Here is a 26,277-nt window from a genome sequence, read left to right on the forward strand (position 1 = left end):
ACCATAAACAACCAGTGTGTCCTCTGCAGTGATCAAGTTCAAGGAAACAGACATATTTCATCTTAAAAATCTCTTCAAAATTGCTTATAGAATATAAAATGCAAGCACATGTGATTCCAGTGTTTGAAGTTTAATCTGGACAACAACCCAAATAACAGTAGTATAGTGCAACTTTTAGTAGTAGCCTTCCCTCAGAAAAGAGACAATCTAAACACAAAAGACATCGTACCAAAACCTTGAAGGTTAATTATCTATTCAGCTGATCTTATTGACTGAATAACTGACCAGAAGCTGACAAATAATTAAAGAATGCTGTTCTGGGTTTCAATTTTCAAATGTATCCAGATTACTTTATAATCCAGCTTTATGAGACAAGCTACAGTTTGCCATGTTCAGATACATATAACGCTAAAACTAAAGGCATCATTTATATTCACCTCCACCCTTATCCTTGAATATTAAGCAGAGATTTGTTGGAGTGTTTCATATTCTTAATGATCGATAATCAAGGGCAAAGCCTGCCTAGATTAAGACCCATGTCATCTGTGTGATGTTTGGGTCAGAATGCAACACGATAATTAATTTATTGTTGTTCAAAATGCTCTTCATGAACTTAAAACCTGATAGATCCAGGGGTGTCAAACTCAATTTAATCGCGGGCCACATCAGCATTATGGCTGCACTCAAAGGGCCGGTTGTAACTTATATATAAATATATAAAATAATGTATTATATTACATTGTTGCCTCTGCATTGGATAATTATTGGATAGGGTAATAAATTCATAATTAACTACATCTGAAAGCAGAAGTCTGGGGAAAATAATTAAAAGTCTCTTCAGTGGGAATGTCACAAAATGATGTAAAAAGAAAACCTGGAAAAAAAAGTCAAAATCAAAAAACAGAGGTGAAATTTTAAAAAAAGTAACATTTTTAAAAAAGAGTCAAATTCTGAGAAAAGGGTACATTCTGAGAAAAAAAGGCATATTTAGAAGAAAAAAAGTCAAATTCTGAGAAAAAAGTCTAATTTGAGATGCATTGTGGGAAATGTAGTTTATGGGCAACGTGCTTCTGTAAATCATCATGTAACCGTATAATAAACATATTATATTCTTTGCAAGCTCTTGTGGGGCCACATGAAATGAAGACAAGGGCCGGATTTGGCCCCCGGGCCTTGAGTTTGACACCCCTGCCCTAATCCATCAGAGAACTTATTTAAGACATACAAATAAACCACAGTAACATCACACTTGCTCACACGTTCATAAACTAGATAAATAAATGTAAAGAATGCAAAATAAAGAGATGTACAGCAGATGATATATCATACAAGTCAAGAACCCCTTCCCCGACTGACCAGAGAGCTTTTCAAATATCATGAAGTAGAGATCACATCAACTTCCTGTCCAGTTTAGACCAGGGCGAAAACAGTTTCTGAGTGTTTTAGAAGTACTTTAAAGCGCTTGGGTTTTCTCATATATGCTTCACTTTAGGTGTATGATCAAGTGTTTTAAGTACGAGAAACATTTCCAACCATGATCCGTTTTGAAATCATGCCTTTGCCCAGTGAAATAATGCTGCAGACAGCACCCGTTAGTGTCTGTTAGCTTATAATACGCATCACACAAAATGTGATGACAGAAGCCACACTGTTTGTTTTTTTCGTTTGAGCAGTGCATGCGATAATGCGTCCTCTCCACCTTGCCGACGCACCGCAAACAGAATCCAGTCTTTCGCTTTTGAGAGGAAGTGAGATGTCCGGTCTGCCCCCTACTGGTGAGAGCTGAGAGAGCATCCTCCCCAGTGCCTACAGGAAGACGAACTCATCACTGTTTCTTCTGTTGTTCATCATGCCCTGTCTGCCGGGGGGCAGGATGTGGGCTGCAGGTCCACTGTTATTGCTGCCGTGGCCCTGAATTCCAAAATCCTGACTCTTGCCCTCTACGAAGGTAAAGATGGGGTACTTCTCCTTCGATGATGACAGGGCCTGGCGGTACAACATAATCAAGTTATCAAAAATGTACTAAAACACTTCAGAATATCTATTAAGACTGACAACATTTAATTTGAGCTGTAAACATTTCCATACCATTTAATTACAAACCCGCTCATTACTTTAATTACATTTTTTTGAATTGCTCATTTATGTTTGAATCATAGCACAGAATTGAAATATATATTCATTTAAATAGATAAATGTTACATTACATTGCATTTAGAATGCATAAAAGAAGGAAAATCTGAAAATGTAACATTGTTCAAGCCCATCAAGTCAAAACAAAGTGCTCATTGTTACAACCCAGACGTTGTATAGCAACATTGTGTTTTCATGTTTATGATGTGATTTAAATCCCTCTGTGGATGGTTGTGGATCTCTCTCTCCCTCTCTTTTGTGAACCTGATATGGCTTTCATCCTTGGCTAAAGGAAATAAAAATGGAAGCACTGAAGAACATTTCCTAAGCATCAAGATAATTCAACCTGATCCTATCGGACGGAAGATATTTTGCTTATTCCAATAGACTAGTTACATTGTTTGTTCTCCTCTGGTAATAAATGCAATCAAATGTAGAGTTAGGTTTTATCAGCAGGGTGTAAAACCTCACCTCACTGACAGCAGAACATAGAGACTCAAAGTCCTTCTTGTTCCTGGCATAAAAGCCGATGGTACAGCTGGGATCCATGCGGTTGAAGGGCATCTTCTTAGGAGAGCTACAGTGGAACGACTAGAGAGTGACAGAGGGAGACAGAGGTCATTCAATTTACAGTCGATAAAAGTTCATGACGGGACATGTGTTATCTGTAATGGTCTGTGCAGTCAAAACACTATTGACAGTGAAAGTCACATGTCTGATTTGATCTGATAAAACGCCAGACAGACTGGAGTGAGAGAGATAGTGACGCATTTTTATAAATAGATGAAGACAATGCGACCAACCTCCAGTGAGAAGTTGACTTGTGACACATCCACCAAAGGCTGGCTGTAGTGAGGGTCCAGATACAGCAGCTGCTCGTCTAACACACAGGGAGGATACACAGAAAGAGGGTTAAAAAGCTGCATTTATGTATAAACTCTCCACCTGCCAAGAGCCAGTCTGTTGATCAGGATATTTTACTTTTTCCCTGTTTTTATGCATTCAATTCACCTACTCGACAGTTGTTATTGTAAAGCCCTTTGTGAGCGTTTTTGAAAGGTGCTTTATAAAACCGTTATTCTTATTACTATATTGCTCTCATGTTAATGTGCTTCAGACATGAATACATTCTTTGCCAAAATGTCCCAGGACTCTCTTTACTTATCAATATCACAAGTACAGATTCTTTTAGAGTTAGATTTTGCTAGAAATATTGGCTCCTCTGTACTACATTTTGCATGCTGTATCCTAGGAACACCAGAGGCCTGTACTACGAAGCTGGTTCAACCTAACCTGGATATGTTTGAGTTAGCCGGTTGGCCTAATCCAAAACATACGCGCTCTCGCTAAACGGTACTACGACACGGGTTATCAAGTGGATCGCTCAAGCCAGCCGTGCCCTATCTAGTTAGGTGCGCGTTCACATGAAAGGGGTGGTATTTGGAGCATTCGACCAATCACAAACATGGAGAAGCGTACTGACAGCGCAGCGTCATACTTCCTGAATGAAAGTCAACTAGAATATTAGACATATGAAGAAGTTAAACTTTAAACATCCATGACTTAAACACTATATCCAGGATAAAAGCCACATAGCTGCACCTGCAAGGTGAATACAGCTGGTAAAAGAAAACGTGTTTGAATGCGTACATTAACAGGTTTATGATATCACTGCCCCGTCTAAGACACGAGTGGATCTGACTTTCATTACATTTGTCTCGAGTGTTTCGTCAACTTAATGTGTTGCTTAAAATAATACTTCTCCATACAGTATGTGACACTGTGAGTGTTGCACGGCCAGATACGGCTCAGCTGACTCAGATAAGGAAATATATGATACATTATGATGTGATATGCCGCAGACTGTACTTAATGTTACTCTGATCCGGTTACTTATGTTGTGCAGATATTTAAGTAAGCTTTCTGAACGCTAATGTTATAATAGTCAGATTGCTCTGAAGATGGGAGGTGATATTCTATTAATGTTCACGTTCACACAGTCGGTGATTTTCGCCGGCCGTCTTTCCTGCAACGGCAGCTTTTCTGTATTTCCTTTCTCCTGTAATATGACTTGATCGCTTTAAACTCCGCACACTGAGCTCTGATTGGTCAGCAGGCAGTGCTTTCACTGAGTTGAGCTCTTAGCCTGCAACCTAACCTGCTCCGGGGCAAGTTAGCGGCACAGCATAAGTTACCATGGAGATCTAGCCTGCTAAAAAGAGAACCAGCTTCGTAGGACCGGAAACCCCGAAGTTAGCCGGCTAAAAGCGAAAATCCTGCTTCGTAGTATACCCCCCTGGTCCTTCCTCTGAATAAGGAGTTTGTTTTCAAGCCTTCTTTCGTTCTTAAAAAAAAGAAAGAAAAATTCTTACCTTGGAAGCCAACGAAGTATAGTGAATGCTTCGGTTTGCCTCCGATGATTCCAATACAACACTCCAGCTTCAGGATGTTCTGTAAATGAAGACGGGTGTTTTCAATATGAGTCAGAATATATGAAGAAGAACATACGTTTTGCAACAGGATTCAGTGGGAAATATTATTGCAGTAAGCACTGAGGAATCAAAGGTGTGAAAGCAGGATATTCAGACCTTGACACATTCGATGTAGGACGGGTTGAGGACTTCCCCCCCGAGCCGTACAGGCACCAGAATGAGGACAGACTTCCAGGCCTGGCTGGATGGGTCAGGCGGGGTCTGGCTCAGCGACAGGTCACACAAATGCACCACATCCTCTTTGTACACTGCAATGCATGGGAGCATAATGATAAATAACATGAAGAAGACTTTTTTGAGGTATTGCCAAAAGAATACATGTTGGGGCAAGGTTATAAACAAAACGGATAACTCTGAACTGGAGAGGAGTTATTATGAAATTCAACAGATATCCGGTCTGTTTTTCTCACCTGTACAATCCTGAGCCACATATACAGCCAGGTTGTGGAGCACAGAGGTTTTGGCTACTGCTTTCCTGAAATTAAATCAATTCATAACGCCAATCAATGTTTATGCATGAGAGCTATCTAAATCATTTTGGAAAATAGTCAAACCTAGGTTGTAAAAACACATGCCTGTTCCAACGCCCTTACCGTAGTATGTGAGCCACGATAGAGGGTCCGTACCAGTCTCCAGCCTTCTTCCCTGAACTTTTACCGATGTCCACCAGCTGGTGAAGCCCGAAAGGTGCAGGCGGCTGATCTCCAAACCAGGAGACCAGCTTGTGGTGGAGGGTCTCTGCCTGACTGTCCCTTCTATACTCAGGTCTATTCTTCTGGCTGCACTTGGGTACCTGATCACTCGCCAGGGACTTTTCAGGCGTGTTGGATCCGCGTGGAGAGCCAAAGGAGGGGATGGGGACCCCTCCTGCCCGGGCTGGGGAGCGCGGTCTGAACACCTCAAAGTCCACTTCAGTGAGCTGCTGAGCGTCTGGCCAAGCCCAGTCTACAGAGCACAAAGACGCTTTTAGTCAGGAACTAAGGAAATCCAGGCTAAGAGGGCTTTAATGATCAGAGAGTAAACATATTTTGAATACCATAGTACAATGGACACAATGAAAATGTTTTAGGAAAAGACAAAACGAGATGGAGTAGAGGAGAAAAGTACAGTGCAGGGGGCCTTGAGACAGACAAATATGTTCTGCAATAAAATAAACTGAACTTTCTGCAGATATAATGTCATATGCGTCACAATACTGAGAGATAACTGTATTGGTTTCCCGGAAAGATAAGCAACCCCTTCTAAAAAGGTCCCAATTGGCTTACACTGTAATACAAATGAACCTATAGTGTGTAACTGAGGGCAACCAACCTCTGGGCATCAGATGGACCAGCAGCCCCTGCACCAGCAGCATCTGGCCGCTGCGCAGCATGCAGCCCCAGCCACAGTCTGTGGTCAGGGTGGAGCCGTCCAGCTGAGGGAACTCTCTCCTGTAGGTCAGCCAGATCCTGGAGACAAAGGCCAGACGAAACCGCTCCACCTCATCTGAGAGGAGGGGAAGGGATGAGGACGAGACCAGGGAAAAAGAAAAAACCTTTTCAATGAGTTCAATCAAACCTTTAATGATTTGTCTGTATTTTAAAGAAGGCCTGTTGTTTAAATGTTGGATCTGATCTTTGTAATGCCAAAAAAACTTCAAGATCTGTTTAATAAAAGTGAGGAAGAATTTTTTTTAAGTCATCTGCTTGGTGTTTTCTGATTTAAAGCCAGCAACCGTTCAAAGGAAAAGGGTTTACACTGCTGTGGTTAACCAAAACCCACATGACAACAACACCTGGAGTCTCTCTTTAGAGAACAGCATTGACTGCTAGGCATTTTTAATCTTGAGATTTTAATATACGTTGTGCATTTCGTGCTTACCTTCACTGTTGAGCAGATAGGAGTTTCCCAGGACGATGACTGGCGAGGTTTTGTTGAATGAAGTTTTAGATTTGACAGTCCAGCCTACAGAAAGAGGAGCATTTAAAAGTAAAGTTGGTGTAATAACAAATACAAAGCGCTGAATTAGAGTATTTTAGATGTTTCTCTTGTTCTTTACAACATATTAACCGTAAAAAAACAGATTTGACCAGACTTAATAAACTGTGTATGTATAAATGTGCTATAACTGTACACAAATACATATATACAGAAATCTCAATCAGAAGCCAATGAACATTAGAGCAGCACCCACACACTCTTCCTCAAAGACTAAGTACAAACCATATTTGACGTTGTTCCACGCTGTCATCAGTTTGGATTTCAGTTTGTCCAACTCGTCCGGTTCTCCGTTGGCCTCTCTGCCGGCCTCTGTGGTCGGGGCCGGCCTGAGACCGAAGCTGCCCTGCCGCTCGAGGGGCTGCGGCCTCCGGCTCTCCACCAGCTCCTCCTGCATCACCACCCCCACGTACTGTACTGCGCTGGGGGAAACCGAGTTCATGTCGCTGAGCACTCAGAGCTCAAGTCCAACGCTTCTCATTGCAACATAGAACTGAAAGGAGAAAGGGAAGGAGGTCATTATTGACTGCTGACAGGTGTTCACATTCTTCACTGCAACACTCTTTAATCAACAACATTTACTCAATAACATGCATTTGTACATTTTTAAACCCAATATATTTCATCTAATATTTTTTTTATTTCTGTCTACTGCTTAGAATAAATACTGCATGTCTGGAAGAGAGACATTCCTCCGTTAATCTTGACGTTTCTCCTTTTTTCTTCCCTGTTAAAGTTTATTTTAATTGCAAAGCTCTCTGAAGTCGATTATTAATCTACAAGTTAAGGAATATTATAAATATATGTTACCACTTGTCAAGAATAAATGACATTTCAAACTCAAACCAGATGGTTTTATTAATCTGTGTGACGGAGTTACTGACTCCGCCACTGACACACACACACACACACACACACACACACACACACACACACACACACACACACACACACACACACACACACACACACACACACACACACACACACACACACACACACACACACACACACACACACACACACACACACACACACACACACACACACACACACACACACACACACACACACACACACACACACACACACACACACACACACACAGCTCTCTTCCGTGAAATGAACCATGCAATTTATTATTTATTTTGCGTTTGTTAATTATGGGGAATTATTATGTTAAGAGGTAGTTAACCTGTTTATGTTTGGGTCGGATTTTTATGTTGACAATGTGGTTTTGAGCTAATTGTGTCACCTGTTGACGGTAAGTCCGGTGGGAGGGGCTATGGGTTCAAAAGGGACAGGGTTTGGCCCTGGAAGTGGTCACTCGGGAAAATGTTGCAGTGAAGGCAACAGCTGGGACGTGTTCGAGAGATCGTTGCAGAGAAGGCAACAGCAGAACACGTTTACTCTCCATGAGTGATGGACGGCCTGATTTGGTCTTTTATTTTTGTTTAAGTTGTGCTGTTTCGCTATTTTTTTGTTGCTGCTGTAATTAAAGTGTTGGAGTTTAAAAAAACCGACTCGGCCAGTGTTTCGAACGGACAAATAGAACCCCTTCACAATCTGTAAAAGGGAAACAGCACAACCAGAGTCTGTAAGCCAAATAATCACTTCCTGAAAGATATAAATAACTGCAACGTAGTCGGAGTAAACTTCCCAATGCACAACACACAAAGGAAAACACCCGTGACTCCACCCTGCCCAGAAACTGATGAGTAGTAGTTTCAACAGGGAACAGAAGCACGGTGTGGATTGCACTAAAGGGAACATTTTCTGTGAAGAAAAGCCATGGGATCAGCATTTGACAACAGGCATCTAAGGGCTTTTTCAGCGGCTGTGAAAGTCATATGACTGTGGTGGCTGTCATCATTCCTCACAGCAGATCAAACACTTAATGCAAATACTCACTACACTTGTCATGTGAGCGTGGTGACTCTTAACTATAAGGCAACATACTTATTTGTAATTAACATCCTCACATATATTCCCATGCATTTGTTTGGTCCTCGACATCAATGCAATAAAGTCAACAAAACATGTTTTAACTCGACATCCATGACCAATTCTAAACTGACAGCCTTACTGTTACACCTCCTTTAAACACAGTTAATACTACATACCTGCTGTAGAAACCAGTTAAGAAGGTCAAAACTTTGGAGTATATTGATTCATTCCAGCAATGTCCTTAGTCTTCATCCACGACAGCAGTCTTCAAAAATAAATTAAATGTACTGCTTGCTAAAGCTAAGCTAAAGGTTAGCATTGTTGACGCTAGTCCCCGGCGCTAGCTACCTACTGCATACAAAACGCAGTTGGTGTCAGTTTGTTGGGCATTCTTAAATCCAACCAAGAAGCTAAATTGTACAAGCTATGGTGAAAATAATCCAGTACATTGCGGCGTTTGGTGCCCTGACGAACAACCGCTTTAGCGACCCCCTTTTGACAGCAAGAGCAGAGAACGTTTACTTCCTGATGTCCTTTCCTGCTTCAACGCCATTGGTTGAGAAAGCTGACTGTAAAATACAGTCTACGGATAATAATCGAATAAAATTAGCAGTGTGTTATTTACTCGAGTTATATCATATCTAACCCATCACCAGTGGTGGAAAAGTACTCAGGTCATTTACTTGAGTAAAAGTAGAATTTCTATGGTCTTAAAATACTCCATGACAGGTACAAATCCTGAATTGAAAATGCTACTGAAGTAAAAGTACAAAAGTATTATCAGTAAAATGTTCTTCGTAGGCTATATTGAAAGTAAAAATGTTTAAAACAATATATTCAGTTTTTATCAGTAGCAAACATGTCCAATTATTTTAATGTTGTAGTTTCTTCCATTGGGAGTCAATTTTATATACTTTTACATTTGTGATTTTAATACTGGGTATATTAGATGTACAGTAGCCTACAGTATATCACATCATTTGTTTTTATATTTCCAAAATAACTGGTAACTATAATGATTAAATAAATATAGTACAGTAAAAATTAAATGACTTGCCTTCATAATGTGGTAGAGTAAATATAGCATAAAATACATGTACCTCAAAATGTACTGAAGTATAGCACTTGAGTGAATTGACTTAGTTACGTTTTACCACTGCCTATGGGCTACAAATCAAATGATAGTATTGTCCAAAACAACAATTAGTTTTGCATGTGTATTGTGTATGTGTGTAGTGCATAGCATATCCTGAATTTCCCTATGGGTATCAATAAATAAAATCTTATCGTATTTAAGGTGTGTATACTATGACATAACATGTGATAATAACAGTTGTATTTTTGTTGTACCTTTAAAAAAATAATAAAATGGAGAACGGACAATACCAACAGATAAACCTAAATGGAAAACACCAAATCAACTTTATTAGTTCAATGCCATAACATGTAAGTTATTTGTGCTGTGAAATTATTTTTGTATTTCTTATTGTCTGTGTGAAGCCTAAAGTGTTAACTCTGATAAGATAATTTAAGGTGTGTTCAGCATTTGCACAACAGATTCAAATCACAAAAGGGTTTTGGAACAAATCTCAGAATTTTATTCCACATACTGCACTTCAGGTGTCTGCATTTGAATCACATCTATCACAAACAAAATGCCTCATGGTACAAATAAATACACTTCAGTGAACAGAGAAATGTGGAATGCTTTTTATACTGGACTTTTGTGTTCATTTGTAGAATCCATATATGTATACGCTATATTTTCTTTTTCTTCAAAGTAACTTACAAACAATACCAGCAAATGAAGATTTCCTTTTCAAATAAAGTGCATTTATACTACTATCGCTTTCAATCACAAAAAAAAATCTCAAACATGTAACACTAGCATAGACATCATTGATTGGGAAAAGGCCTGAAAGAGGGCATAATAGCTGTATAAGATTACATTACAGTTAGTTTTTCCAATCAGGTGATCAGAGCTGACCTGATGACTCATTTATTACATCAAGATAAAAAAGAACTGCGTCCTATCAGTAGAATATATAAGACAGTATATTATATTAAAAATGTTAATCCCTATTCCAGAAGATACAATTAACAGTCACGCGAAGAACACAACAACAGAAAGGGAATTAATCCATGTTTCAAGTGTCCATTTGATAATAACTGCAAATATGTTGTCATTAAAACAAATGCATAATGAGTAACCCTATGGCTAATAAAGTCCAATCTGCAGTATTTTGGTGGTCTTGGCTTGATTACTAAAAAGAACATTTTATGGAAACATGTTTAATAGTCGATATGTTGTCCACTGGAGGGCAGTAGTTTACAATGCCACACAAAAAGAAATGGTTAGTGCATGGCCGGGACTTTCTCATGTCAAAAGATTGGTACAACCTCAAACATTGTTAGATTCAAGAATAAATTGCTAACAGCCTTCTTTTAGATAAAAACTACGAATGTAAAAAGACCAGCTAAATCGACTTCCCACAGAATAGAATAGCTATTAGTCACATCCAGCTCTTTGTTTCAGTTTTTCCAACAAATAAAAAACAAAACTATGAGCAACTGCTCCCAGCATAGCAAAACAGATTGGGAAATTTGTTTAGACTTTTCCCTTTTGGACTTAAAAAACAAATTCCAGTCAATTAACTTCTTCCTCTGTGTGAAGTTGCTGTTGTTGGTTGAATCAGTTTACATTTGTAGACCTTCAAATAATCAAAGTTGTTTTAATAAATAACTGTCACAGAGTGAGGTATCAAATCAAAGATGGATTAAATAATTTGACAGATCTACTTCCTTCAGAAAATCAGCTATTAGCAGTTTAGTGACAGCAGTCGTCACCACATCTGTAATTGATTTGCATAAGATTATGTACAATGTATGGTTACTGAGAATTAACTACTAAGGATATGAATACAACAGTGACGAGAGCACAAGTTGTTTGTCAGGAGAACATTTTAAACTTTTCAGCACTCTTGCTGAGATTATTGATTCGCAAATCTTTGTCAGTATATGTTACAATGTGAGCGTTACATGAATCAATCTTGACTACCTAACACGACACAGTCATTCTGATTATACTGCAGATAAACTTGTTTGATATACAGTACCATGCCCATATCCACTACCCCTACCTTAGCTAAAGAGCCCTTTAACAAACACAATACAGTATGCTACATCCATGACTGCCTGATTTTCCTGTTGTGGCTCAAAACAACATATGGATCCACCCAATGTGTGCTTGCAATCCTTTTAATATATCCACATAAGTTATCACTGCGTGGTTTGTAAATAAAGTAGCAGTGAAGCCTGTAACTGTTTACTGGATGGATCTGCTGCCAGTTTTCTTTCAGTTATGATGGCCCTTGCTGAGTGTTATTGCCGCTTAAGAAGACACACGTTCTCACACACCTCTTAAGTCACTCACTCGCACACACACTCACGTCCCAATTCATGGAGCATGGGTTTAAATGCATGAAAATTAGCTGCTGACATTGTTGCCTCCTGTGGCAGTGTGTGTGTGTGCGTGTGCGTGTGTGTGTGTGTGTGTGTGTGTGTGTGTGTGTGTGTGTGTGTGTGTGTGTGTGTGTGTGTGTGTGTGTGTGTGTGTGTGTGTCGGCTGCAGTCAGAGGCATGGGGAGAAAAGAGCTGTGGTAGCCCTCCTGGAAAGGGGAGATAAGCGCTGAGCCTGAGCTCTGTCAAACTCACTTTCCTATGCAGACGGACACAGCCTTCAAGAACCACCAGGAATAGACCCAAGGTGGCTTCATACACACACACAAACACACATAAACACACAACCCCATACGACAGACAGAGCTAGACAGTGCTTGACGTGACATCCAGTGACAGTGGGCCTGCTCTGGATTTGTCTGACCGTGCACAGTAACTCAGTAAACTGCTGGATGAAGAAGAAATGAGCTTTATCATGTTTACCCCGCTGTAGCCAAACTGAGGCAGTGTGTCATTTCAGTAGCTTGATGCAAAATTACAATTTGACTGTGACTCAGTTCATCATTGTCCTGTTTGAAAAGCAGTACATTGAAAAAGGGCAGCTTGAAAGACACAAATAGAGTGACTGGATTTGGTATTCACAGTTTTCAGCATGTTTTGATTGGTAAAGCACTTGTTGACCTTCTTGTATCTTTAATAGATGTACAGTACATACCATAGGACATGCATTCACATAGACCCACACACATATACATCTGATAAAGTGTTCCACATTACGTTAAGAGTCTTCTTATTAAATACTTTAAAATAGAAAATCAACAGATAATGCACCTTAACAGTAGATTATTTTTCTCCTGGTTTTAAGTTAGAATCAGTCAATGATTGGAATCAATAAATAACATTTTATATACTCTGTCACTGGAATGTACATTGTTTTTAAGTGCTTGACTTCTATTACATTGTTCTTCCAAAAAAAAGGCTTTTTTTTTCCTTTTACTCTTTTAAAGTCCCATTTGGTCACATTTTTGACTGGCTGCTACCTTTTGCAGCCCTCTCTAGTGTTGAACCAGCTGGACTCTGGGGGACCACCGAAGTCCCTCGACCTCCTGCAGGAGTGTCAGACTTTCCTGCTGAGCCTCCATGCCTATCCTCGGCTGCTTTAGTCTGCAGGTCTTTGCTCTTGGACGATTCCTGGGAGCCAAGCTTGATTGGCCCGAGGACATTTTTGGCCACAGTGGTCAGCTGGCTGACGAAGCTCGTCTTTTCACCGGGGGAGACAGGCCTGGACTTACAGAGGGAAGGTCCGCAGAGGGACGGGGCGACAGAAGTCGGGGAGGGAGAGGGGGAAGGCGAATGCTCCTCCACCACCTCCAGACGACATTTGTCCTCCCAGTCTAGGGTTCCCCGGTAGCAGTTGACCGGCCCAAGCCCCTGCCTTACCTTGCCCAGCGAGAGCGACGGCCCGTGTGGGGGGACGACTGGAGCGAGAACGCGAACTGGGAGTTTGGGGCTTTTGGAGCCAAAGTCTGGAGTCCTTGAGTCAATGCTCTCTGCTCCTGCCTTTCTCAGACTGTCCCCCATACCTGGTGGTTTAAAGGTTTTGTTCATGCTGAGAAAACCTGCTTTCACTGCGTTAATGGAGATTGATTTATCTGGAGTTGAAGCAGAGCTCTTAGTGAAGGCGGGACTAAGCGGACCAGGCCTGTTTCTGTTATCTCCTTCCTGCTTTGGTTCAGTTCTGCCCCACAGCTGCTCCTGGGGCTCTCTACTGTAAGGTGAAAAATGTTTGGCTGCCTGGTAGTCTTGCTGTTTTGAATTCAAGTCTGACGGACTCTGGGGAATTCTTTCAGGTCCCTTATGACCACCTAGACTTCCTGTTGTTTTGGTAGGGGTGCTGGAAGTTGTAGTTTTTGTGGTTTCTGCATTTAGTCTGGAGCTCTGGCCGGCCTGCGGGCTAAAGGACAGATCACTTGTTTGAGGTTTTCTTGTTAACGGTGACTGGGATGATGTTCCTCCAAGCCGACCCAATCTCTCCAGGACTGAATCAGTCGCCCTGTCTTTCTCCCTTTCCCTTTCCCTTCCTCTCTCCCTCTCTTCCCTATCCCTCCCAGCCAGCAGTGTTTCCCTGCTTAGCGGTGACTCCTGTCTCCCTAGTCTCCTTACAGGCTTCAGGACACCCGTCTCTGGACTTGTAGAGGATGAGGGCAGGGGTGGAGGATTCTGAGGCAAATTTTCCCCCTCTGTCTCCAGCAGGCTCTGGAGGCCGAGCTCACAGAGGAAAGCATCCTTACGATACTCAGAGTGCTGCACCTCTAGGCTGTGCTTCCTCAGCGGACCCCCGAGCCCCCCAGAGCTGGACTGGGTCAGAGGCGAGCCCAGCTTCTCTGCTGACTGCACCCGTTTGAGAAGAGGCGATCGGGGGGGTTCAGCACTCTTGGGCCTTGGACGGACCACCGGTGGCGAGGAGTGGAGCTTCACGGGAAAGGACTGGGTGGTGTTGGAGCTCCCCACCGTGTGGCCAGGCAACGGTGGAGGAGAAGACTGGGTAGGAGAGGGGGTGTGGGCGAGAGGGGACAGGGGGATGTTACCTGCAGACTTACAACGGGCAGAGCGATACTGCCGGTGGAGTTTGGGGGAGAGGCCGTGCAGGGAGCTGGGCCTCATGTGCTGAGAGGGAGCGGGGGAGTTTGGGGTGCTGGAGGCTGGAGAGCTGCTCAGGGAGGAGGCACCTAAGAGAACACAGAGCAGAAAAGATCAGTTAGTATTAAAAAGAATCCAAGAGGAAGAGACCCACTGCTGGTTTAAAAGTAACACGATTTCAAGGCTTTAAATAAGCTCACTTTCCTTTCCCTACGATGTGTTTTGGAACTCCTAATTTTTTTAATGATGTCTTTTTGTTTTCTTTGCAGTATTTAATGTACAGGACTGTCTCAGAAAATTAGAATATTGTGATAAAGTTCTTTATTTTCTGTAATGCAATTAAAAAAACAAAAATGTCATACATTCTGGATTCATTACAAATCAACTGAAATATTGCAAGCCTTTTATTATTTTAATATTGCTGATTATGGCATACAGCTTAAGAAAACTCAAATATCCTATCTCTAAATATTAGAATATCATGAAAAAGTATACTAGTAGGGTGTTCAACGAATCACTTGAATCGTCTAATTAACTCGAAACACCTGCAAGGGTTTCCTGAGCCTTGAAAAACACTCAGCTTGGTTCAGTAAACTAAATCACAAGTATGGGGAAGACTGCTGATCTGACTGCTGTCCAGAGGACCGTCATTGACACCCTCCATCAGGAGGGTAAGACACAAAAAGAAATTTCTCAAAGAGCAAGCTGTTCACAGAGTGCAGTTTCAAAGCACATCCACAAAAAGTCTGTTGGAAGGGGGAAATGTGGCAGGAAACGCTGCACAACCAAGAGAGATGACCGCAGCCTTAACAGCATTGTGAAGAAGAGTCGCTTCCAGAATTTGGGGGAGCTTCAAAGACAGTGGACTGAAGCTGGAGTCCAGGTATCAAAAGTCACTGTTCACAGACGTGTCCGGGAAATGGGCTACAATAGCCGTATTCCCATGGTCAAGCCACTTCTGAACTCAAGACAACGGAAGAGGCGTCTGACTTGGGCTAAGGAAAAGAAGCACTGGACAGTTGCACAGTGGTCCAAAGTCCTCTTTTCAGACGAAAGCGAGTTTTGTATTTCATTTGGAAGTCAAGGCGCCAGAGTCTGGAGAAAGGCTGGAGAGGAGCAAAATCCAAGTTGCTTGAAATCCAGTGTGAAGTTCCCACAGTCAGCGATGGTTTGGGGAGCCATGTCAGCTGCTGGTGTTGGTCCACTGTGTTTCCTCAAGCCCAGAGTAAATGCAGCTGTGTACCAAGAGATTTTAGAGCACTACATGCTTCCGTCTGCTGAAAAGCTCTATGGAGATGAGGAATTCATTTTCCAGCATGATCTGGCACCTGCCCACAGTGCCAAAACCACCAGTAACTGGTGTACTGACCATGGCATTACTGTCCTCGATTGGCATGCAAATTCCCCTGACCTGAACCCCATAGAGAATATGTGGGGTATTGTGAAGAAGAAGCTGAAAGACACCAGACCCAACAATGCTAATGAGCTAAAGGCCGCTATTGAAGCATCCTGGGCATCCATAACACCTCAGCAATGCCACAGGCTGATTGCCTCCATGCCACGCCGCATTGATGCAGTAATCCGTGCAAAAGGATTCCCAACCAAGTACTGAGTGCATTAATGGACATTTTCAAATGTTTGATTGTGTTTTGCTGTTATAAATCTTTTTTTTTTACTTGGTCTGAGGAACTATTCTAATTTTTTGAGATAGGATTTTTGAGTTTTCTTAAGCTATATGCCATAATCAGCAATATTAAAATAATAAAAGGCTTGCAATATTTCAGTTGATTTGTAATGAATCCAGAATGTATGACATTTTTGTTTTTTTAATTGCATTACAGAAAATAAAGAACTTTATCACAATATTCTAATTTTCTGAGACAGTCCTGTAATCTTTCTAATCGATCGTAGTTAATTTATCTTTTTGAACTCTTGTATGTGCATTGTTTATTTCCAGTGTCCTACCCAGGTATGAGGACTCAGGGGTGGAGCGGTAGCCCTGCGTCGGGGATCGGGCAGACAAGCTGTGAGTTGGAGAGCCAGGCAGACTCTCACTGGAGGACAGGGAGCGATTCAAACAGGACAGGCTGCGGCTGGTGTGCAGCAGATTGGACTGCTTTGTGATCTTACGGAACAAGGAGCTACGCTTCTTACTGCAGGACAGACAGACAAAGAAAATAAAGAAGGATTTTAAGTGGGATTGACATAATATAATTTATGTTACACGTTTCACCTTGTAATTCTATCCAATGGGCTTTGCCATTTGACCATTTCCCAGAGCATATTAGAAATAGTTTTACTTTGAGTATTGTGTTTCTATCGAGTTACAACTAAAATCAGGTACCTCTCCTGGCCGTCCTTGCCCATGGTCCTCTTGCTGCGTCGAGCCATCTTACACTTGTAGCTGGCCTTGCGAGCGGGCCCCACTTTAATGGAGGTGTTCTCAAAAGGAGTGGTCGTCACCGTCACCTTGTTTCCACTCTACACAGATAAATAACAATGAATAATATTCTACATTGATCCATTTTAGTATCACAAACTGACAAAATGTTATCTTTATCTACAGAATGAATTAGCATGTTTAATGTGGAGTTGGAATAAATAAAGAGCCACTGAACTCAGTTACAAAAATACCCTTTTATTTGAAATTGAAAACAAAGAATAAATACAGAGAAAAATACATATCATCTGAATACGTTGCCTACCTTGAGGATGAGCTCCACCACTTCAGTGTGGACCAGACCGTGGACAGACTCCCCGTTGACATGTGTGATGAGGTCACCGGCACACAGGCCAGCTTCCTGTGCGGGGCCGCCCTCCTCCACATGCTGCAGAGTCACACAAAACATTCAAGTTCACAACAGGTCAAAATGATTTACATGCAAACAGTCAGAGTGCAGGACTTGGATCTTAGACAGTGGGTGTTTCTCAATGTCGATTACGCTTCCTTGGTAGGACATGACTTCTGAGTCAGGTCCTTCAGAAGCGATGCAAGAATCCTTCCTAGCCTCGGAAAACGAAGAATGGTTATCGGGTGTGCAGGTGTGCGTCATATTCGAGGCCCCGGCTTAAATGGAGCGCAATTTCCACCAAAGATTTGGGAAATTGGTCCGTGAACAAAGCATTGTGGGGATTTTTTAAGACCGCGGAGGATACACATGTGCAGCTTCGAAATTTCCCGCAACGAAGGACGCCGGCCTCGGTAGAATTCCAAGGATCCTGGACATTGGAACAGTCCTTCGGCGGGACTCGATGACGTAGCATCCTTGAAATAGTGGCCCTGGAGGATCCTTCCTCGACATTGAGAAGCACCCAGTATCTTTAAAGACTGAAAAGATTAGTCCTAAAATAATCCTGAAACCTTTCAGTTGAGATCTATGTATGTTTGTGTCAGATTAGAGGAAAGGATTAATTAGATTATTTTATAATACAACGTCTACTTTATTTAAAAATAAAAAATTAACTGCAACAGAATGCTAAATCAAAGCATCTACACACACTGTGTTGTAAAAAGCCTTAATTAAATTGGCACAGCTCCTATGCCTTTCCTGTCTTCTCTAGAGAATCTAAAGGCCCGCTAAAGTTCCAAGCCAGTTAAATAAAGGATTAAAATGTTTAACAATACAATGAGCCTGGGAATTTTTGGTAATGACTAATTCATCACAAAGCTAAGTACAGAACAGTTCTCTTTTATGGTCTCATAACATTAAACTGGTCAAATGTTAAAGGGGACCTATCATGCAAAATGCACTTTTGTACGTCTTTTATACATGAATATGTGTCCCCGGTGTGTCAGGGAACTCACCAAGTGTCAGAAAACACAACCCTCTCTATTTTCCTCCATACCCAAATCTCAAAAAAACGGGGCTGCAACGGATCTGATACAGACTGATACATATTTGAAAATTCTCTGACGTCAGGAACGAGGAGCTCCGCCTATATGGCCAACCCTCCACCTATCAGGGGAATGTGGGGTTGGGCCACGGCCGGCCATTGCTGCTCGAAAGCGCTGGAGACGCTGTAGAACATATGCCAGGCCTGTAGGTGGTGCTGTAGTCTGCCACAAAAGCAGCGAAGAAGACTTCCCGCGCATGGTTGCCATGGTTGCCATGGTTGCCCAACCATGGCAACCATGCGGGCAACTTGCCCTTCTGTTTATTCTCCGCTGTGGCTCTTTTTCTCCCTCCCCGAGGCAAGCGTTTGCGCCTCCTGCTGCTGTAATTCAATGCAATCCCTCCCCGTAGAGGCAAGCACTGTAATTCTCTCCGGTTTGCCCCCAGCAGATGACAAACACCCACCTCTCCGCCTCTTCCAAGGAACGAGGGGACCGTGCGGCAGAGTTTCAGTTAGATTTTTTTCGGCCGGTCAACATGTCCGTTAAAGTTTAAATCTTCCGGACAAAATTAGAAAAGTGCCGGTCAAAGGTCTTCTTTGTTATTTATTGAGCTTTAAAACAAATGAATAATGACTCTATATAATCATATAAGAATATAACACAGAGGACGGAGATCTCTTTTTCTCCCCCTCTTCTGACAGCCCAGCAGCGGATCTCAAAGCATGCTCCCCTCTCCTGCAGGGGGCGTGTTCAGCTGCAGCTCATTTGCATTAAAGCTATGTCACAGAATCAGCCCCCTGCAAAAACAGGGCTGGAAAGCATAAAATGCATGATCTGTTTGGCATTTTGAAGAAAAAAAATTCACATACATGTTTTATATAGGTATGGCCCTACAATATATTGTTCAAATATAGCATGATAGGTCCACTTTAAGTAAAACGGAAATTATTGCAACGACTGCTAAAGTGTAGGTTTTTCTAATTCAATGATGCCACCTAAACCCTAGACTCAAAAACCATCCCTTTTAAATTCAGAACCCTACATTTAGCTCAACTACTACTAGATTCTTACCCAAACAATATGATGCACGCTGTAGATGTCACTGTCTCCAATGTAGACCCTGATGGCCCTGAGAGTGAAGCCGTACTTCTTCCCAGAGCGCTGGATGGTGATGGGGGAGCGCAGCACGCTAACGGCCGGGCAGAAGTCCCTGCTGGGTGAAGAGTCCCGGGACGAGGGGTTGGAGGAGAAGGAGTGGGGAGACATGGGGCTGGCCAGCGGAGAGAAGCCACCATGCTGCTCCACTGGAGAGAAAATAACATCCTGTGTAAGTGTCTTAAAAAACGAATCCATTCCATTATGATTCTATTCTAACCTTTCCCTATGTATTGCTCACCTGATGGTATGATGACGGACAGGGCTGTGGCAGAGGCTGACTTTATGACCTTGTTTCCAGCCCTGGAGTTGCGTTTCTCTCCCTCACCAGACAACTGCTGATGGCGCGCCCTGCGGAGGACCAGGTCGTTGGTGGCCCGGGCCCCCAGAGGGTCACACAGAGGAGTCATCACATCACGATCGGCTGCTGCAGGACCTGAGGATAATATGGCTATAGCCGGGCTGACTCCTGGGGTCTCTCCATGTCGAGGGGATTTGTCTGCAAGGATGAAGAGTCAGGTGGAAATTATAGCTTACCCTTCTCTTGCGTTAGGTCATACCCCCTGGCCCCTTCCCATACTATTTTCGATCAAAATTGACCATTGTGTTTTGCACAGTCATATCTCTGGAACCCCTTATCCAATTTTGATGGTTGACATCTCATTTGAACAGTCAAAGCAAGTAGAATCAAGGGGTGGCATACAGAATGACACCAAGGGTGACTTTCATGTTATAATTGGGCAGTAAGTTCAAAGATAGTGCTTACTGTACATTACTGTATAATTATAAAAATGCTTGCCATGTAGGCTGTGTTTACTGGAGATGGAATTGCTTTAGTTGGTGTTGTAGCTGAGATTCTTCCCGCTCCAATGATGTATGGGATCTATTGATTTGATACAAGCAAGCCGGTGTTTCATTGTGTACTTTCAACTACAGTATATGGTCCGGAACCACCGGTGGGCCCATCAAGTTCAGCATTCACTGCATTCACTGTGATGTATATACCGTATATATATATATATAAAATAAGACACTGATACTGGGGCCTCTCCCTCAGGGGCCTCTTCCTGGTCTGTTGACTGTTGGTCAGGCTCATGGTCTGGATCGCTGTTGTCTTCCATTTCTGAGACATCGTCCTCTTCATCTGGTTCAAAACATTTGTCCAGAGCCTCTAATCGGTTGCCTACTCATTGTGTCCATGAGTCAAATGTGAGCAGGGCACAAATATAACTGCATAAGAGACAGTAATGGAGGGGCATTTACTGCGAGAAAGTGAGAGGTTTTTCTTTCATGAGGGGCACAGAGCTCGCACCTGGGAGAAGGTATGATACATTGTATCATACAGCGTGAGAAAGTGTGAGGTTCCTGTAACTGTACATTGTTTTGTCTGGAAGGTGTGGGGGGACATAAGCACAAGAAGGGTGTGTGTGTGAGAGAGAGAGAGAGAGAGAGAGAGAGAGAGAGAGAGAGAGAGAGAGACTGAGAGAGTGTGTGTGTGTGTGTGTGTGTGTGTGTGTGTGTGTGTGTGTGTGTGTGTGTGTGTGTGTGTGTGTGTGTGTGTGTGTGTGTGTGTGTGTGTGGAGATGTTTTCCATTGAACATAATAGACTCATACCCATTCATTTCCTATGGCGTTCATGGGTGTTTCACTGTTGAATAAGTGGTTATCATCAATTGTATATGTTTAGAGGCCTAGTGTGGAGGATAACATAAGGTCTTGAGGCAATTGGATGAAAAACACAATATTTATGATCAAAAACAAAGTTACTCGGTCACGTTTGACCCGAAACACAAGAGAAGGGTTAAGATTAAAGTAGCACTTAGAGCTGAAAACCGTAATGCTGTGATTTGTCCAACTGAGTCAGACGTAGTCATCTAATGTATTACAGTTTTTCACTTCCTCCACTCTTAGGCCCCCCTGTTGATTTCTCTGACTGCTTTATTCTTTACCATTTATTCTCTTGACTATTTTCTCTCCTATTCTTTCCTCTCCCATTACCTTTCACTACCTCCGATACTTCTCCCTGCACACACACCTGCTCCGTTGATCTCCTTCAGACTGTTCCTCTGCTCCAGGAGGCTCGGGGAGGGGACGCTGGTCCCATCCAGGGAGGTTCCACGGACCCTGATGGGTGCCTGGCGGGACAGGAAATCAGGCTCAGTGTCTAGAGGCAAGGCAAAACGATGTGTATCCATCAGTGCTGAGAAGCGCCGGCGAGCACCAAGAGGGGGGCTGGCATCCCCTTCCATGTAGAGGGACTCTGAACAAGACAGGCGCTTCCTGCAAGAGAATACAGAAACACATGCGTATGAGATGATGCACACAGTGTTCTGCCTGCGAGGGAATAAGAGGCTACAGCCATGACAGCAGCTCAGTAAGACTGTGCTTATACAAAGTGGTTCTTTTCAGGGTAATGCTAAAGTCAGCATGCTAACATGCTGATGAGAACCATGTAGCATGATAACATTTGCTTATTAGCACTAAACAGTGTGCAGCTAAAGCTGATGTATTTGGTCATAAATCGGATTTACATCTTGACCTAATGAAGGCGCTTGATATAAATGAAGGGATGGCCAAAATGATTTGCATTCATCCTTAGAGGGACATGAAAGTGTGTACCAAATGTCATCATTAGCAGTCCAATAGTTTTCAAGGGATTTCACTTAAAACACACATTTGATAATGATGGTCCACTAGACTAAGCCAGTTATATAGTCAGTTCTATAATTCAGTTTGAAGATAGCCCCCACTTGACCAAAGGGCTTTGCGCAGTATTGAACACATATTGACCTACATAAAGACACAGAAAGGCAGAAAAAAATATAATATTTGTTTTTGCCTGGATTTGAAACAATGAATAACTTGGTTGGTTGCCAAAGTCAGCAGAAATACTCTCTTGGGATATTGAATGTCTGTGCATAATGGCATGGCAACTAGAGCTGCAACAATTAGTAGAGCAATCAAAGATTCAGTCCACAGAAAAATAATTGTCAAATAGTCTACTAATCGTTTAAGTATTTTATCATGCAAGAATTGCAGAAAAGGCTGTTTTTAGCCTCTTAAATATGGATGTTTCCTTCATTTCTCTGTTTAATATCATATAAAACTTAATATCTTGGGATATCTGACAAAACAAAGCATTTCAATGTTCTAGATATAAATTACTCTGAACTTTGAGAAAACTGGTAGGACACACCTTTTATAGCCCAAATATTTATTGATTACTCTCGATTTTGAAAATAATTGTTAGTTGCAGCCATGAGTGAGTAACACTTAATGTAAAAATACTTTTGTTAGTTAACACATTTAATTAAAGCAATGAATGAATGTAATGAGCTGTAGCCAAAAAGCAATCATAGCCTAGAGATACTAATATTTCGTACTTGATATGGGAAAGTGAAAATCCAATATGTAAGGTAGAAAATGATGAGCCACCTTCACCGTATCACGTTTTCTTACTATTATGAATGCAGAATGTATGCATGAATGATTTTATTTTACATATGAACGCGAAGAGATTGAAGTCCAGCCGTATGCTTCCTGAAGATTGGGGTGAAATGGAGTTATGAGAAGTAATAGGAATCCCTTTCTGCCTCTATGCTCTCAATCAGAAATGTGTCCGTCAACAATGTGTCTGGGCTCAGCAAATTGTAGTTTTTGTTAGCTGCTCCGAGACCAACACGCAAAGCAACAAAGCAGAATAATGTTCACCAAATACAGAAGTCACTTTCCAATCCAATCTAAATATTCTTTATCTGAGTCAGACAGATTTTTACTACATCAGTAGACTTATATTTGTAAATTAACTTCACAATGAAAGGTACACATTCAGTCGCATTAAACCTCCTGTATTCAATAGTTATTCTCCTTTTGTGTTTTTAATTGTAAAAATAGGCACTAGATAGATTTGATTGAGGAAATCTGCTACATATTTATCAACCAATTTGAAAAAGTGACTTATCAGAGGCATATTGTGTTTCTGTGAGTCATATCCATCCAGTTTCACCAAACTACTTTCCCAACTTTGCAGATGTGGGATCTGATGCCTGTTAAGTGTGAGCTCTCGCACAAAGATCTTTTTATACAAGAAGTGTCAAAATTGGTGTCAGAGAGATAGAAAGCAAAATGATGTCGGCACACTTGGATATGTGACAGCAATGCTGCAGAGAGAGAAAAAGAACTTCAGGAAACTACCTTCTGAACAAACTCGTCTTAAAGGATCAGTCCCCCCCAAAATAATAAACTAAATGTTTCCTCTGCCGTGGTTTTTATCAATCTGAGATTCCTCCGTTGTGAGTTGAAGAGCCGGAGGATTATCTTTCTAAGAAATAATGACCAAAGTAGTCAAAAATAATCGACAGACCTTGTTTTGAGCAGTTTCATGTAGTATTTGTATCTCTGAACTACACCTGCAAACAAGTGAGCACAAGTTTCATGTCCATGAGTAAAGTCTAACTGTCTTCTGCACGGTGATACAGTAGAGGGAAAATTGCTCGTACACAGAACTGCTCACAACAAAATCTGTGGATTATCTTGAGAAAACCAGGTCAGGATTTCCGGAAAAATACCCGTTTTTCAAATACATTTTTGGGCGCTTTGAGCACCACAAGGCGATTACAATCTGATGCTTTTTGTATTGAAAAACAGACATCTCTACTGTCTTTATCTTCAATTCTCGGCAACTCCTACCAAAACAATCTGGAAGTATACATAGCACAACAGGTCAGAACATTGATTGATTTTGTGGTGAACTATCCCTTTACTATACTGAACACCCCACCTCATTTGCATGCATGCTTCTAGGAGCCCTCATTTGATAATGATCTCCACTCACATCTCGGGGGACCCGGTCCTCCAGCTCTTGTCTCTCATGCTCAAGCTGCCCAGGCTCTCTCTCTTGGTGACCTTGTCATCCCGCGGGCCCTTGTGCTCCCGCCGGGACACAGAGGTCGTAGCTTTCTGCTCCAGCTGAGACAGATGCTCCATGCTGCTGTACACCTGTAGGGACACGGACCAATCATCATCTGATCTGTTAACAGCTCTGGGAAAAGGTAGCTACTGAGTCCGGGTTACAGCTATATTATTGTTTTGCTGCATTTATACATATTTACTGTATTTGTTATTATGTTCTATGTATCAGGCTGACATTAAATATGTAGGGTTATTGTTGTAATGCAATGCTGATATGATAATCTAAGAAGTATCTCGTGCCCTTTAACAAAATATTATTTTGGAAGAAAGGTATTTTCTCAAAAGAGACCGTGAATTACATCAGAAATAAGACACAAAGTTACAGATAGAGAGGACATTCATAGAAAGACAAAATCATAAAAGTTAAAAAGTACCAAAGTGTAGAAATGATGCTCCAGAGACAGCCCCCACAGACACTATCTAACAATTTCTAAAAGCATGACAAACCTAAAACAGCAGTTGCATAAAGGCTTTTGTGAACTGAAAGGTGAAATCTGTGAGTGCTTTTTGCTTATAAAATTGATCATTTTCTACCATTATGCTTGGAGCTCTACGTTATTAAATGATAATGAATAAAATACTTGTGTAGTTAACTGTAGACCTATGTAAGTGTATTCAGCCGAGGTCTTTGTTCACATGCTTTACTTTAAACGAGGCCACTTAACAGCCCTTGACCGTAACTTCAAATACATCTCAAATGTTATTGAATTGAAGCCCCTCAATGAGGCGCCCTCAGTTTTCTGAAGAGCTCCTCCACGACCTCACGGGTGAAACAACAGAGTGTATGCAAGGTGAGATACCGAGGGGAGGCAGATGGAAGGAGAGCAAGTGAGAGAGGGAGGGAAGTTGGTAGTGGGAGGGAGTCAAAAAAGGATAAATAGACGAGCATGAGGTGAGAAAATCCCATCCGAGAAAGGAAAGTGTGGCAAGAAGAAAAAACTGGCAGAGACAGAGAGAGAGAGAGAGAGAGAGAGAGAGAGAGAGAGAGAGAGAGAGAGACAGAGAGAGAGAGAGAGAGAGAGAGAGAGAGATCCATAATTAATAGAGATACAGCCATGGAAACAGTGGTTAGGGAAAAAGATAAAAGATGTCATTTAACACACACAGAGACAAGGCCTAGAGATACTTATTCAACCTGTCAACTAATGTCCAGTGTCCAGTGACAAAATAGCACAAGATGAAACAGCCAAAAAGGAATAAAAACTGAGTAAGAGAGAGATGAAAGAGAAGACAAACCTTGCTGAAGCGAGGAGAACAGGAAGAGAACTGTCTGATCTCCACGGGCTCATCGTCATTGGTGTCATCCTCGTCGTACGTATTGATGTGATGATACCGATCTGAGCGCGCTGGCAGGGGAGAGAGGTAGAGAGATGAATTATATAAGCTGTCAGTTTAACAGGAAACGTGCTTTTCTAACTGGAACAGTGTCAGACAAGTATTGGATACCCCATAGAGCAAATATTGAGGTAACTGCTGCACTGACGCATACATCCAGAGGAACCTACTATCAAAGTAGCTGGTGTCCTCCTCTGACTCCAGGTGAGGGATGAACTCTGCTTTCTGTCTCAGCAGGCTGTTCCAGTCCAGCTCGGTGAAGAACCCGTGCTGCTTCACCTCAAACGCTCCGCCTGGTGGCACACACAAGGCAAGGCAAGTTTATTTATATAG

At 42.0% G+C, this 26,277-nt stretch overlaps 2 protein-coding genes across 5 annotated transcripts in view; both read right to left on the reverse strand.

Annotated features, from left to right (window-relative positions):
- Positions 1-109: 109 nt before the first annotated feature.
- Positions 110-9,077, reverse strand: atg4da (autophagy related 4D, cysteine peptidase a). Its single transcript, XM_079657646.1, has 11 exons — positions 8,726-9,077; positions 6,828-7,095; positions 6,486-6,569; positions 5,937-6,110; positions 5,219-5,570; positions 5,036-5,100; positions 4,722-4,873; positions 4,506-4,584; positions 2,937-3,013; positions 2,605-2,724; positions 110-1,986 (listed from the first exon to the last, which is right to left on the reverse strand). Exons 2-11 carry the CDS (start codon positions 7,042-7,044, stop codon positions 1,807-1,809), a joined length of 1,500 nt encoding a protein of 499 aa, XP_079513772.1. The 5' UTR covers positions 7,045-7,095; positions 8,726-9,077; the 3' UTR covers positions 110-1,806.
- Positions 9,078-10,124: 1,047 nt separating this feature from the next.
- Positions 10,125-26,277, reverse strand: part of LOC307043810 (microtubule-associated serine/threonine-protein kinase 1-like) — a 72,736-nt gene continuing 56,583 nt past the window's right edge. For all 4 annotated transcript variants that reach the window (XM_079688678.1, XM_079688676.1, XM_079688677.1 and 1 more), the window contains 10 exons: positions 26,115-26,237; positions 25,846-25,955; positions 24,473-24,636; positions 21,674-21,918; positions 19,880-20,137; positions 19,555-19,787; positions 17,354-17,476; positions 16,993-17,129; positions 16,614-16,801; positions 10,125-14,737 (listed from right to left, as the gene is read on the reverse strand). In XM_079688678.1, coding sequence (XP_079544804.1) covers positions 13,026-14,737; positions 16,614-16,801; positions 16,993-17,129; positions 17,354-17,476; positions 19,555-19,787; positions 19,880-20,137; positions 21,674-21,918; positions 24,473-24,636; positions 25,846-25,955; positions 26,115-26,237 — 3,293 coding nt within the window. In that variant the 3' untranslated portion in view covers positions 10,125-13,025. The remainder of the gene's footprint in view (positions 14,738-16,613; positions 16,802-16,992; positions 17,130-17,353; positions 17,477-19,554; positions 19,788-19,879; positions 20,138-21,673; positions 21,919-24,472; positions 24,637-25,845; positions 25,956-26,114; positions 26,238-26,277) is intronic.

This window comes from Notothenia rossii, assembly GCF_949606895.1.
Source record: "Notothenia rossii genome assembly, chromosome: 1".
NCBI lineage: Eukaryota > Metazoa > Chordata > Actinopteri > Perciformes > Nototheniidae > Notothenia > Notothenia rossii.